The sequence below is a fragment of the Centruroides sculpturatus genome, unplaced genomic scaffold (genome assembly GCF_000671375.1).
Source record: "Centruroides sculpturatus isolate CEXI.00-Female unplaced genomic scaffold, Cexi_2.0 scaffold1286, whole genome shotgun sequence".
Lineage (NCBI taxonomy): Eukaryota > Metazoa > Arthropoda > Arachnida > Scorpiones > Buthidae > Centruroides > Centruroides sculpturatus.
In genome coordinates, this window is record NW_019385544.1 from 218,984 (window position 1) to 234,218 (window position 15,235).

General features: G+C 30.4%; 2 protein-coding genes and 1 long non-coding RNA gene across 4 annotated transcripts in view; all 3 read right to left on the bottom strand.

The window, feature by feature from the left end:
• Window positions 1–5,819, bottom strand: part of LOC111639979 (neuropathy target esterase sws-like) — a 27,735-nt gene extending 21,916 nt beyond the window's left edge. The window contains exons 1-2 of one of the 2 annotated variants that reach the window (XM_023385975.1): window positions 5,298–5,819; window positions 2,820–2,968 (exon numbers count right to left, since the gene is read on the bottom strand). In XM_023385975.1, the coding sequence (XP_023241743.1) occupies window positions 2,820–2,960 (141 nt within the window). In that variant the 5' untranslated portion in view covers window positions 2,961–2,968; window positions 5,298–5,819. Of the gene's footprint in view, window positions 1–2,819; window positions 3,165–5,297 lie in introns of those variants that run through there. The other variant, XM_023385974.1, reaches the window with a different exon arrangement.
• A 2,840-nt stretch (window positions 5,820–8,659) lies between these two features.
• Window positions 8,660–14,912, bottom strand: LOC111639980 (microsomal glutathione S-transferase 3-like). Its single transcript, XM_023385977.1, has 6 exons — window positions 14,461–14,912; window positions 12,778–12,842; window positions 12,655–12,712; window positions 12,501–12,573; window positions 12,358–12,405; window positions 8,660–8,731 (listed from the first exon to the last, which is right to left on the bottom strand). Exons 1-6 carry the CDS (start codon window positions 14,572–14,574, stop codon window positions 8,727–8,729), a joined length of 363 nt encoding a protein of 120 aa, XP_023241745.1. The 5' UTR covers window positions 14,575–14,912; the 3' UTR covers window positions 8,660–8,726.
• LOC111639981 lies at window positions 11,352–12,292 on the bottom strand. Its single transcript, XR_002759189.1, has 3 exons — window positions 12,175–12,292; window positions 12,021–12,095; window positions 11,352–11,914 (listed from the first exon to the last, which is right to left on the bottom strand). It is a non-coding gene; the product is annotated as an uncharacterized LOC111639981 (long non-coding RNA).
• Window positions 14,913–15,235: the final 323 nt, after the last annotated feature.

The window sequence follows — 15,235 nt, forward strand, 5'->3', positions numbered from 1 at the left end:
TACAAAAAATTCACGACAAAAGGCATCTCAAATACGCAGAGGCGTGGCATATTTGTAAAAATAGTCAAGAAGGACAAGCAATTAACTTTAGAGAAGCAAGTAAAATATCGGAAGCATGGAGATCGAGCTTAATATAACGGAGCGAAATAATAGAAATAGCAAGACAAATTTTGGAAAAGCATGCATATGAAAGGTGCAATCGGGCTACACGTGCATTATTATTAGTGATTTTATGGTTATATTTAGCATTGTTGTCTTTATTTATGTTAGGTTCATATATGTATGGTTTGATGTATCGTATTAGTGGTTATTGGTAGTATTCTTTATCGCGTTTATTTTTAACGGTAAACAAACGGCACGATTCTGCGCAATAAGAGTTTGTTTAAAAAGCGTTCCAAAACGCATTTATCGTTTTTATGAATTCGCCAATATTCGATTTTCGTTGGTTCGTTCTTGAAAAAGGGCATTAAAGATGTCCGAAAACGTTTGAAGTGTTATAATAAATTTGGCTGTATTATATAAGGCTTGTGAGTAGTGTAATTATTACGATATACAGTCTACAAAGAGACTGTTACAACTCAAAATGTAACCCTCTTGAATTCAATAACAGAGTGTATTAGCATATTGCAAAACTGTTATAGGTACGTCCCAGAGCCATAATAAGCCATTTAGAGATATAACCTTTATACATAAGATAGAACTCGATACAAGCATTCCCATAAGTACAATAACTAAAACATCGAAAATTTTGAGTTGTAACCTTCTTGCTCTGAGCAGTCGATTTGAAAAGATGCATAGACTTATGTGACTGCTTGCATTGAGACTGATGGAGGACATATATCTGAGCATTTATTGTGACTGTCTATTGTGCAATGTTATATTCTGTTAAATTGAGTTTTTTAATGAAATTTTCTATTTTTACAATTTTAAAAACAAGTATATTTTTCCCACAGGTTATAATAGCTCTTTAGACCTGGTCTTTGCCTCTGGAATTTTCCTTCAAGTTTCACCTGCAAATGAAACTGATCATTTGGCTTTATATTTTCATTTCTTTATAAAACCAGAATATTTGTCTTATCCTAAATCATAAGTTGTTTACCATTCCATACTGAAATCAAATGTCCTGGAAAAAGGTCTGCTATCAATTTGTACAATTCAATTAGATTTTTATTGATCAATTTGATATTCTATTAAGCTAAATTTGATCTTTTATTTGATGATATTTTTAATTGCACAATTTGTTTTTTTCCAAACTACAATTTCCATAGATTCCAAATGTTGATTCAGCCTTCATTTAAGGCATTTGAAAACTCATCTGCATAAAATCAGAGTGAAAAAACGAAAATTCTTATTTCCTTAAGCTACCTCCATATGATTTTAAAGATCTTAATTTAGAACAAGTACTACTTAAAATTAATTTTATTGTTTCTTCCATTTCATCTGATAGAAAAACATTTCAAATTTTATTCCTAGGTTTTCCAATAGATTTTGTACAGGAACTGGAAAATCTTCTATAAGATAATTATAGATTCACTTTCTCCAAATTGTCCTCCATCTTGTACTATTTTTTTCCTTCAAAGTCAGAGTTTTCTTTTAGCAATATTTTAGAAGCTAGTTTAAACTCAACTAGTAGAGTTGTAAACTGTTCAGGATTTTAGTTTTTTTTTTAAACTGTTTGGAAATGTTCTGAAAAATAAATGAAAAGTTATGTACTTTTTTTAAAGCTTATCCCCTTTTCCTAATCAGAAGCTAGAATCCCTATGAATTCCCACTCATCAGTCTGTCTGTCCATCCTTCTTAATCTTGAGAATGGAGTTAGATGAAAGTTGAGACCAGATATGAAAAGCTTAGGGGCAGGAAGCCCCAATTAATTATATACAAACTTCTGGTTGGCACCAAAAGTCAAGTTGTATCAATTTAAAAAATTTTCCCCTGAAAGTAGTTAGATGACAGGCATGACTATTGCTAGCAGGAAAGTATGATGTACAGGGGCAAGGTACTACTAATTTGAGGTGGAGAGCATATATTTTAAATTAAATAAATTAAAAATTGCAGTCCAGCATTGTGACAGTGTCGCAATAAATAATTGCTCATTATATTTTCAAAAACATTTCATGAAAAATCAATATTCTAAAAATTTAATTTATATTGTTTTGAACCTGTAGTTGTCACTTTGCTATCTCTACTTTTTTCTCTAAATTTAAAATCAAGTCTTATACCTAGACAGTGGGGTTCCTCTTTTGTAAAAGTTATTCCTAAATAATCTAAAAAAAATGCTTATCACTATACTTTACCAACCTTTAAGATGTGCTTATCAAATCAATCACTATTTTTTCTTCTATGTTAAAATTATTTGAGCAATGTCTATATAATTTAACTTATTATAACTGTAATAATACATATATGGTAATTGTTTTCAAGGATACTTAAGTAAAAATTCTCTTAAATCTCTTTTTTATTAATTTAGAAGATTTTGGAAGAGAAGAATTGGCTGAGAGTAGGACTTGAACTCTTAATGCCTGCTTACTGTGTATTTGCGTTGTCAGTTATGCTATCTGGACCTTTGAGCAGCGTAACTGGCAACTTGAAATAACTCAAATATAAACATCCAAACCCAATAGTTATATATTTGTTTGATTTATTGCAAGTTTTGGGATTTAATTATGTTAAATCTCGACTGCTACTTCAGCAACACCTTCCCAACTAGAGCTTCATTTGCACAATTTCACGGTAAGGTTTGAATAATGAATGGAATTGCATCTTACTAATCTGTTAAAAATTTTAATATTTTAAACAGTAATCATTAAATAAATACTAACTTTGATTGGAGACGTCCAGCGGTTCACTCTCTTCCATAATAACCACCAACCACTCAATGTATCACCATAATTTGTAAGATCAGTTTCATCTTGACTTCCCACATCAATTGCAATTATCATTTGAGCACCTTTTTCCTTCATGATGTCGGCTATAGAGGAAATGGAAAAAGAAAACAAGAAAACAAACAAAATAGAAAATATGCATGATATTAAATTACTTTAACATTAAACCAACTGAAATCAAAAACCAAGTATTCAATTTACTTTTTGAATGGCACAAATAACCAAGCCAATTTGATATAACATTTACAATTATTGAAAAATAAATGGAACAATTTATTGAATAAATATGTTGAGCCAATAAGTTTTTTCAATAACAACTTAATTTCTTATAAAGAATAATTTTATTTTGCAAGTAATAAATGAACTAAAATGATAATTAGTTAATATTTATGATGGGGTTTATTTTCAGAATTACAATAACTATTATTGTATACTAAAATTTGTTTTTATAAAGCTTCAGAACAACCTAAATAATTCAATAAATTAAATAAATCACTGTATTTAGGTTATAATATGGTAAATTAATGATTAAAAATAAAATAAATACAATTTATGCAATGTAAAAATATTCCTTTACAATTAGCCTTCTTTTAAGGCATTCAATTTTTATAGAAACATATTTGGAATTCATTAATGAAAATTATCATTAGGTTTTTTTTTTACAATAAGGTGTGCGCGCACACACAAATTTCTCCTTTTTTTATATTTTAAAAATTTTCCAGTTAATTAAAACTCATTTATTCTAATTTTTTTCTGATTAATATAAATTATTTTTTACTATAATTCATTTATTTAAAAAAATGAATTCATATTTATTTCAATTAATTAAAAAAAGTCAAGTACTTTTCCAGCAGTGGAGTAGATGATTTATAAATGTTTTCAAATGGAATGTCTTAAAAAGGCATTCCATTTTTAAAAATAAGATCCAGTTGAATCTGAAATATCCTAAGGATCTCTGATCCTTAAGATATTTCAGAACTCATTGTGTTTTGAGTAAATCAAGCACCATGTATTTAAAGGCAAATTAATTTACTTAAAATTTAACTTAATATTATGACCTAGTTCTGGAGTGCTACAGTTGACAAATGGCTTAGTGATTTCCACTACATAGTGAGTTTGCTCTCTCTATTATACTGTGGTATGTATTGTACAATTCTTCACAATCTTTAAACTGCTTAAATCACATCAAAGGTAGTTGGTATCTAGTTCACTATAAATAATTTACTTTAATATGTTAAATTCTGATTTAAAGAAAAAATTTATTATTAATGAACTTGTTCCATTTATTTTTTATTTTAAATGTAATCAAGTGCAGTGGAGTCCACATAAGTCGACACCCCAAGGGAAAGTGGAAGTGTGTCGAGTTATCCGATATGATGACTAAAATGAAGTTGGAAACCCCCCATAAAACTACAATTAGGAAAATACAGTACATGCAATATATCTCTCTGATCATCCATCACTGGCACTGTAGTTGGTTTCTACTCCAAGTACCTCAGCGATTTCCATTGCTTTTTGTTTCAGTATTGGCCCCAAAACAGGAAGATTTGATGAACGAATTTGCTTTAGCCAACATACGAGAGATTCATTGACATCTTTGGATGGCAAATTTTTCTGGTGTTTGAGATAGCCGCAACGAAGACCCAAGGAAAAGTTTAATTTCTCCTTTTTTCTTCAGAATTCCCACCAATGTTGTTTTTGGAAGGTTTTCATATTTTGCAAATTTGGCTTGCAAAGTTTATTACACTCAAATTCAGATACAAAGTCGTATTTTTCTTTCAGTGTAAGTGTTACTAGGTTTTGGATACTCATTTCTAACAGAAATGTGAAACACTTACTGCAAATAATGTGTGAATGAAAAATGAGAAAATGCAAAATTGGATTCTGCTGTGACATTAGGCTGTGTGGTGTGAACTCATTTTTTCAGGAGGGAGTCAACTTATTATATGTCTAAATGAGAAAAAGTATGTAGATTTATCTGATAGTGATGAGTTAAATGGCATCAAGTAAACCAGAGTTTTTTTTATCATTAATGCTTATGTAAGTTGGCAGGGACCACAAAAAACTGACTCTTAAATGACGGTATATAATTTTACCTATGATGACTTATGTGGACTCGACTGTAGTTCTAATTAAAATTCTCTTTGATTTTCAACATAAAACACTTATTTATATTCTATAAGTAAAAGTGTAAAAAAACTCTGCCAGCTACAAAGACCTAAACATGATATCAAGTGCTTGGAAATCCTGGTTTGAGGTCTAAACAACAATGTAACAAGTATTTTGGTTACTAATTTTTTGTTATTTTTGTCTTTTAGCTTTTGCACATGTCACAGCAATGTAGCAGATTTCAGTTTACATACTTTTGCTCTATTTCTATTAATATTTTAAAATATTCAAATTTCAAAACATTACCCGATGAAGGTCATTAAATATGATCTAAAATGTTAGTTTTTTTTTCAATTTAATAAACTTTTTTGCTGCTGTACAAGGTTGTATGTAGATGATTGATTGAATAACTGAAATAAATTGAACACTAGTTTTTGATTGAAAAAAAAATCCTATTTGGTAATTGTTTGATCCATTCATATATATTTGATTCATTCATATATCTTCAATTCTAAGAGGCATTGTGATTTTAAAATCAAATTATAAAGGGACACAATATTAAACTTTGTTGGGTAACAAGTTAAAAAATCATAAAAGACATAATGGTTGATGGCTTCATTTCCATGCTCTTCTGCATATAGGCAGTAATAATTCTTCTTTGAAGCATCATAATATTGGTTTAAGACATTTAAAATGTTTAATTATCTACTTATTAAAATCAATCTACTCAATGACTGCATATGTAAAATGCAATTGTCAGCGTTTTTAACACAAAAATGCATAAGATAATAAATGCATCTTAGAATCAAAGAAATAACAAAAATTGAATACTTATTCAACAGATTAATTTTAAAAATCTATACACAAAAAATATTTAAATATCTAAATTACCAATAAAATNAGTCACAGCGCTAGCGACATACATCCTAGCAGACCCTACAGAAGTTAAAGCAGAGTGGGATAAGGCAAAGTTAGTACAAAAAATTCACGACAAAAGGCATCTCAAATACGCAGAGGCGTGGCATATTTGTAAAAATAGTCAAGAAGGACAAGCAATTAACTTTAGAGAAGCAAGTAAAATATTGGAAGCATGGAGATCGAGCTTAATATAACGGAGCGAAATAATAGAAATAGCAAGACGAATTTTGGAAAAGCATGCATAGGAAAGGTGCAATCGGGCTACACGTGCATTATTATTAGTGATTTTATGGTTATATTTAGCATTGTTGTCTTTATTTATGTTAGGTTCATATATGTATGGTTGATGTATCATATTAGTGGTTATTGGTAGTATTCTTTATTTTTAACGGTAAACAAACAGCACGATTCTGCGCAATAAGAGTTTGTTTAAATAGCGTTCCAAAACGCATTTATCGTTTTTATGAATTCGCCAAGATTCGATTTTCGTTGGTTCGTTCTTGAAAAAGGGCATTAAAGATGTCCGAAAACGTTTGAAGTGTTATAATAAATTTGGCTGTATTATATAAGGTGTATGAGTAGTGTAATGATAACTCATCTGTATTGCCAGTACATTAAACACAACCTGCTGGGTTTTGACTGATATTTATCATTTAGAGTGTAATGAAAGCAAGGTGCTTGTCAATTGGATGCATTCAGAATTGTGAATTCAAATTTGAAATACTGTATCATTTATTTTGATTGAATAAACTGAAATGAACTATTGCTGGAACAAAGAGAGAGTTACTGAAAAGTTAAAAACAGTTTTCTGCATTCTAGAAGAACAAATGGTATTAATAATAATTATTTGAGAATATTTTTACTTTTTGATGTCAGAGAACTTGATATGTTTATTTATTTTATGACAGGATTTAAAAAGAGTTCTAAGCACTTAAGTGGTTTTCAGAAGAGAAAATTGTGAAAAGAAAAGGACAATAAAATTAAAAAAGTACAGATTTTTAAAATCGATGATTGCTGAAAAACATGATTTTGACAGTGTATCAGTCATATGAATGCAAACAAAACAGAATAGAAGAAATTACAGAAAATTTAGAAAAATTGAGAATACTTTATAATAACCCATCATTTAGAAGATGTAAACTATTGTAGAAATAAATACTGTTGTAGGACTTCTATTAGTCCTATAGCAGTAAATACATTTATATCTTCTGATTCTGATTGTACTAAATTGATATTAATAATGAAAATATACAAAAATGAATTTTACATCTAAACTTGTGCAGATCAAAATTCTCATAAACATCAATACCAAACCTTCTTTCTCTGTTAAATATTATTCATATAAAACAAAAACAGAGCAAGAAATAGAAAGAAAATGCTTTATTATTCTCCCAAACTAAATGTCACAGTTTTGAACCCTGTTGGTTTTTTTGTGGATAGAAATAATAAAAATTATAAACATGGCTGGGTACATCAGCTAATAAGCAGTAAAAGTAAAACAAAATTATATTTAGTAATATATATAAATGGACTCCACTAAAAATTATTTCAGATTGCATTTATATATCTGAATATGTTAAAGATCATCTTGAGATTGGCTCTTGGATATGCAACAAATGCATGGAGGACCTTCCAAAAAGTCTGCAGGGGAGCCCTGCATGACTTCATTACAAGACGTCAAAAATATCATTTGCTGAATAATATATATCTTAATTATTATTTTAACAATTTTATAAAATACATTAAGGTAATAAATGGTTAAGATAAAGTTTTAGTATGAATAATGTTTATTTATAAAAAATTCTTGGCAGTTAGATGGCTGTTGTAAATTTTCAGTTTTCTGCTATGAGAATTTAAATAGGACCAAACTTCTGATCCAAACCTCCATAATTTATCATAAATTAGTACAGTTAAGGCAGGAGTAGCAAACCTATGGAACACATGTCCAAAGTGGAATGTTGGGAGAAAGCATCTTCATGTAACATATACAATTTCAGTTTATTACATGTGGTTTTTTCAATTATCTTTTTGGATCATCCTTTTTTCAATTAACTTTTTTACTTGTATTCCTAAAAACACACCTTATTAATCCAGCAATATTTAATAANGCTTGTACGATTCGTATTCATACACGTCTCCAATATCCAATAGAGCTAAGTCATCTGTGGTTGTTTTTTCTTAATTTAGTTACTTACATTACTCCCACCCATGTCTCCTTAGTCCCTAACTGTAACTGATTTAGAACTGCCATGCATTGCACGTTATTCTTCGCATTGCATAATGACATTGCGCATGCATCAGGAACTTCTGTTCAAACAAACCTCACCTGCCATCCGGGTCAGCGATTTTGAAAAGGTGGCAACACTAGTTAAAGGGCATTGATTGATTCAGCAGATTAACTACAGTGGCTAATTTATTCTTAACAAGGATAAACTAACCACTGTAGTCTGAAATAACACAAAGTTATTTATCATAAAAACATGCTATGCATCAGTACTTACTAATTTTGGTGTGATCTTTGTATGCAGTTAAATACCACAGAATCACCATACATTTTGGGATACTATAAAATATATTACATAATAAAAAGTAAATTAGATTTATTTACATTAAGTACTGTTTATACATTTTAAAAGTTATAAATAGCTTAACTTTTGAACAAATACTTACAAAAATGCCATACTTTTTGCGAGCCTTACCGACTCTAAACGATAACCACATGTTGACGCAATAAGAGAGTATAACTATGAGAATAATGTAGCCATATTCTCGAGGAACTTCTATTTTCACCATTTTCAATTTTTTTCTGTCCGTTTGTTAAACTGAAAAGTAAAAATGATACTGTTAGAACATTTTACTTAAATATTTTTAATATTCTTTAGGTAAAAATGTAAGTACAGTAGAGTATCGCTTATCCGAATACCAATCAACTGAAACATTGGTTAACTGAAAGCATTCCAGTCAGCAAATTCAAATTTCCACTAGTGCTGTGGCATTGCAGCACTCTTTCTCTCCCTGCCAACCTAAACTGTAGGCTTACTTTAATGTACTACTTTATATATATGTATATATTAGATATGTATTTGTAAGCTGTATGATACAAAATATATACAGTACAGTTTTGTGTTTAATATATTTTTTCATAAATGATCAGTTATCCAAACAATCCCAATCCAGAATTGTTTCGGATAATTGATGCTCTACTGTATATACATTGCCACAATTTTAAGTCAAATTATTACTGTGTCAATTTATTGAAAGTCAAGTCTTATCTGTTTTTTTAAACCCTTACCACCGTATGGATGCTAAGAGGGCTTTTTAGCAAACCTATTATGGCTTTGGCCAGGCCCAGAATGGAGTGACTAGTGGTGGGAAAGGGGCTCAACATATTTGGATGTATCTGGATAAACCACCTGTAAAAAATTCCTGGAGTTTTTCAACCCATCAAAATTCAATGCTGGGTTCTCCAGAGTGGTGTACCGCCACTCTAACTGCTCAACCATCCAGCCGTGTTTAGAGCTCCATGTGACCAGTCCATTGATAAGGTTCAAATCTGCAACCAATTACCAGTGTTTAGTGGTTTTATCTATTTGACCACTGATGCACTATCTATTGTGAAAACAGCTAATTGCTGGATAGAATAGTAGTAAAGCCAACACCTTCTAATCTAGGGGATTTGGCTGAGTAGATGAAATCACTAGTTGGTCGTAGGTTTGTGCCTTACCAACAGAATTGCTATGTGGTATGTTCCAGGTTTGCTTCATGAAAGTTCTTACAGGAGGCATTCCCCTTGGCAGATCATGCACATATTGCATTGCTTTATCTCATCAAGCTAATCCTATCTAGATTTGGATTCATCTCCAGAATAAAATCTTGATTTGACTTGGATATGTCAAATGCTGTCTCCTATCACCTGACTAATATTGCTGTAGATTCAAAGTCATGACTAATAAAACATTATGCTTTGAAAACATTACTTTAATAAAATATATATGCATATACTGTAAATCAATATACATTTTATAATATTCTATTCTTGATTTATGAACAACTATTATTACAAAGATAAACTGTATATAAAATAATATTAAACATAATATTTATTGTATTTCAATTGAGGAAAAGTTACCAAGTTAATGTAGAATTACAGCTATTAATAAAAATATATTTATTAATAGTTGTAATTGTATATAAAAGGTATACTTATTAGATTTTTTTCAGTTTTCATACTGTGAGCATTCAGATTTAATCCTGTTCCCAGTGTAGACTGACACTCTACAACCTTGGCAAAAGTTAAGCAAGATTAACACTTTCAACTAGAATAGAAATTACTATCAAATCTGTGAAATTAAAATAAGAGAATAAAATGGTGGAGAAAATTACAGAAGAATGTTGTTTCCAGAGCAAATATCAAGAAAAAGTCAAGATAAAGTAGACAAAAATCTCATTTACAAGTGGCTTATTCAGGATTTTGAAAATATGGATGCTGTTTGAGGCCAATTTGGGAATACCAAGGTGTGTACTCTATCATTTATGAATAATACTACTCAATTATCTTAAAATTACATCAGTTATCTAATTGACGTGTATTACTATATTTATTTTATTTTAACAAAACTGATTGCTTGGCATATGCAAAAGGGATGCTTACTAAGCATTGTAAGCATCTCTTTGCATATGCCAATCATCATACATTTAGATGATGGGAGGAATGGTAAGAGAGAACATAATCCATAGCTGTTTAATAACTTACTACAAACATAAAGTAAGCTTTAAAACTGATTTTACTGGTAAAACAAACACTAAAGATTTTTAATTTACTCAATGCATTCTACACTTTCGTACTTATCTTCAGAAAAATAAATAAATGACTTTTATCATTTTCAATTTTTTAATGTTGTAACAATGAAAAATTGAAAATGATAAAGGTCAAGTTTATAAACTAACTTTGTTAAAGCTATCATGTGTAATTAATGTTTAAAATTTACAATTGCTGTTATTTTCTTTTTGAAACCGTGTCCTGTTTTATATTTGTGGCGTAATAAACACTAGTAATGTGTTTTATTCTAAAGACACATGGCAAATTTTCCATCAAACTCCTTTATTAGTTGACTAATTCAACTAATAAAGGAGTTTGATGGAAAATTTGCCATGTGTCTTTAGAATAAAACACATTACTAGTGTTTATTACGCCACAAATATAAAACAGGACACGGTTTCAAAAAGAAAATCACAAANAAGTTTTATTAATAAATAAGCTGAAGGTTTAAAAAAATCTCATATTTTAGTAATAAAATTTGAATAAAATAATAGCTTTTTTATTGATATTTTATTAGTTTATTGCATAAATTAATGTAAAAAGTTACATTTTTTTTAAACAAAAACGGTTTTTTTTAAATATAAAACTCAGACTTTTACAAGCAAAAAAATATCAAGTGTCAAACTAAGGAGGAAACTTCCATTTTGTTTATAAGATTTAAAGGAAAAGTTAATTTTTAAAATAATTTATTCGAAATTTATGATAACAGGAAGCTGAAAATGGTAATTATCGGGAAAAATTGGAAATTTCGTAATTTTTTTGGATTTTGTTTTTTAATATTTTAATATACAACTTCCGATAAGAATTGATAAAGTAAAGAAAAAAACAGAAGGGAATTTTCAATGTCCTCGATTATATATTCGTTCTAAATTAATTTTATTTTCTATATTATAGATTTAACTAATTTTTCTTATTTAATTTCTTCCACTTGTTCTTTGATTTATTCTGTAATTTTTCAATGTAATTTCTTCAATTTGTTCTTCGTTTAATTACTCGATTCCTTTAATTCTTTCCATTTACTCCTTAGTTTATGAATCCAATACCTTCAATTTTCTTGATATTTTCCATTAATTCCTTCCATTTAGTTCTTAATTTTTACACTTGATTCCTACGATTTCTTCTATCATTTTTCCTTTAAATATCTATACTTCCACCTAGTCCTTAATTTTCTTGCACTTAATTCTTTCTATTTTATCAATGTTTATTTTTAATAAATTTTTTAAAATATTTATTTAATTTATTATTAAAAAAAACAAGATATTTCTGAGCTCTTGAACATTTTCTTTAATTACCTTCAAATTTATTAGGTTAATATCCAGTTTTATCCCGATTAAATGTTGAATTTAACGAGTAAGCCACGTTAGATACTAGTGATATACAAGTTTTACCTTGTTATAACCATGATATAAAACTGTGAGGAATCGATATATAACAAACTTAACCTACTTAAAACTTGATTGGAAGATAAGAAAATGGGGTCAGCTTAATTAATTCACAATATACATACAATATTTTGATAATCGTATTAAAGTTTAAACGTGAAAAAATCGAAAAAATTAAGTACGAGCGATTAGAAATTTCTCCTTTACAGAAGTTCGTTTCCAATTAGGTAAGTGTGATATATCAAACCTGCCAGTCCTAAATATTGAAAGGAGCCAAAAAGTCTCTTCCACGGTTCTGAAAACATTTAATAATAATATTCATATTATAATTAGCCAAACGTTCCATATTATACTTCTAAAAATGCCTTCTTTTTTTTTACTAAAACTTACTTCCAGTTGAATAACCAATTGCATAAACCACTCTTCCTAAAAGCCATATTGCTCCATACTTTGCACTTGCAATCTAATTATATAAGTTTATATAAATTCACATTTTTAAATACCTTTATGATCATAAATTATATTTATATTATAAATTACTTACGGGATCCGATAATCCGGCTAATAGGAGTAGGGATAGGAAGGAAGGATAATTTTCCACACTGCAAATATACTTCAATCACCATACGTTGCGTTATTATGGAAATTATAATAAAATATAACTTACAAATTTAAGTGAGATCGCTGCATACAGTTAAATATATTATTTGTTTCGCTGTACATCATAGGATACTGTAAAATAAATAAGAATGAAATGTTAATTTTTTCCCCCTATATTCTTTAATGTTATCCTATGGGCAAAAAAGACAATTGTCTGTAGCCCAAACCAATCTTTTATAAGGAAATATTATATATTTAACGAAAAATTCCCCGAAGAAAAATGTCTGAATTCAACACTAAGTGGGCCCTCTAATTAGGACTTCATGGGCCTGAGCCTCATGAAGTCCTAATGCGCCACTGTTGTATGCTTTATGCAGCGAAGTAATTAAAAAGTAAAGAATCTTCAAGAGCAAAGTTCACTCTTAAAGCTCCTCGGAGTGTTATTGGTGGAGACTCGTCACATTAAAGCCTCCTATGCGTGCTCTGAGATTCGGATTAGATCTTGCTGATGTTTCATGCGAAGAATATATTTACTGTCAAAAAAGTCATTGTTGAGTACACTCGTGATGGTATAATGCAATGCAACACACAGACGAGCTACCAAGAGGAGAGAGATCTTTCCGCGTTATGGGCATAAAGAGGGCTTTTTTTTAGCCAATCTGTTATTGGGGCGGCCGGGAGGTGCGAGAGTGCGACCCGATATATTCGGACGGACCACACCCGAAATATTCTTGGGGTTTTGTCGACTCGTCCATATTCGATCCTAATTCCTCGCGTAGTCAGCAACCTCAATGAAGCCTGCGGCTGATCAAGCTCTCGGAGGGTCTCTAGTGCAACCTAGCTTTGAGGCCCCTACTAAGTAATGACATCAAATAACTTTATTACTTAATAAAAAAAAAAATACTGATCAGTCAATCGTTTCCTTAAAAATAAATCTCTAAATGTCTAGATGAAGATAGTACAGTATCTTTGCCTTAGGTTCACAGAATATACTGTATGTCTTTTTGAAGCTGCTAACTTTCGAAGGCCTTGTCAATCGGAAGCTCCAAGCGCGCGCTTTTTGAGCCCGTGTGATAATCCGCCACTAAATGCAGCCCTATGTAAATATGGCTGCAATCGTCAAAGAAAACGAAGAGTATGAGATTAGATAAGAATGAAAATGAGATCCGCATCCTCAACACTCATGCGGGGTTTCAAAAGCCTCCTTTTTACCTTCTTTCAGTAATAGCACACCTTATAAAAGCACGAAGCTCGGTGAGACCATAATGACGCCCCTATACCATGCTATTCCAAATTCTCTTTACACGATGTTCTCGGATTTGGATCCCTCTCACTTTCTCCAGATTCTAATCCGATGAGAACCATACTGTGAACTGTACTTGAGCTCCTATCTATGAATTGGGCAATTATGCTTATTTTATGAACATGAGTATACTTTCATGTCCCTAAATACTTCATTCCTATCTCCGAACACCTTATTTTATACATCTTTAACACTTTTCAACACCTTAAATACTCCATTCTATATGCCCTCAAATGTCGTCCATACACTTATAGGCCTATATTAGGATATTTGTTGATTGCTGTATTTAGGAATTTTAATTCAAGAAACCTGTTTGCTCTCTAATGTATTTAATTTATAGATTGTATCATAGAAAAATCACAATAAAAATATGAAATATGAGCATTCTACCAATTACATTATGTAAAATAATACATATAAATAATTCATAAGAATTAACGAGTCTACCTGAATGTTATATCTAAATCGAGCAATTGAAACTCTTTCAGCAAGCCAAAGATTTACTAGAAACGAAGCCAAAACAATGAAGATCACGTAACCATAATATTGAGGAACCTCCATATTTGGATCCACTACTGTAAGCTGGATTACCACAGTATTCTGGTGACTTTAACTAATTTTTAGTGGTATTAATGTAAGGAAACTCTTTCCTGTCAATATTATTACACATAAAGGAAGATTTATAACCCTGAAAAATGACCTGACAAATTTCTTTAAACACGCACTTGAGCAATTATTTAACGAAAAATGTTCAAGAATATGTTTCGTAACCTTCAATTTCTTGTATAACGTGTTAGACTAGATGTTTGTCGGAGAGATTAGTAAAAAGGCAGTTGGATTAACGTAACCGGTTGTGTAACAAAGGAACAGAGAGTGCACAAAGATTACACACACAACAGAACATCTACAAAACATTGCAATCGTTGATTCCAACATAACGATGAAAAATTAATTTAAAAGACCATTGATTTAAAACCATTCGGAGTTTATCAGAAGATACGAATTGTTTTGTGTGTAGTAAGGCGAGAGAGATAAACGAGGCCAAGCTCGGCTCTGTTACGGAACTGGGCCCTACTCGATAGCGTAAACAGGGTAACAGTCCTAGCTACTCGGTAACGCCCGCAGACTATAAGAAAGGCACCATACATTATGCAAGAAGCTTCAAAGTAGGATTCAACGTCGGATCAGCACTCTTGCAATATGGCACTGGTTGCAATTGAGT

Coding starts and splice junctions, on each gene's coding strand:
- LOC111639980 (XM_023385977.1), bottom strand. CDS start 14,574: ATGGAGGTTCCTCAATATTATGGTTACGTGATCTTCATTGTTTTGGCT. Junction 12,843..14,460: donor GATTTAGATATAACATTCAG/GTAGACTCGTTA, acceptor TTTATTTTACAG/TATCCTATGATGTACAGCGA. Junction 12,574..12,654: donor TAGCCGGATTATCGGATCCC/GTAAGTAATTTA, acceptor TTATATAATTAG/ATTGCAAGTGCAAAGTATGG.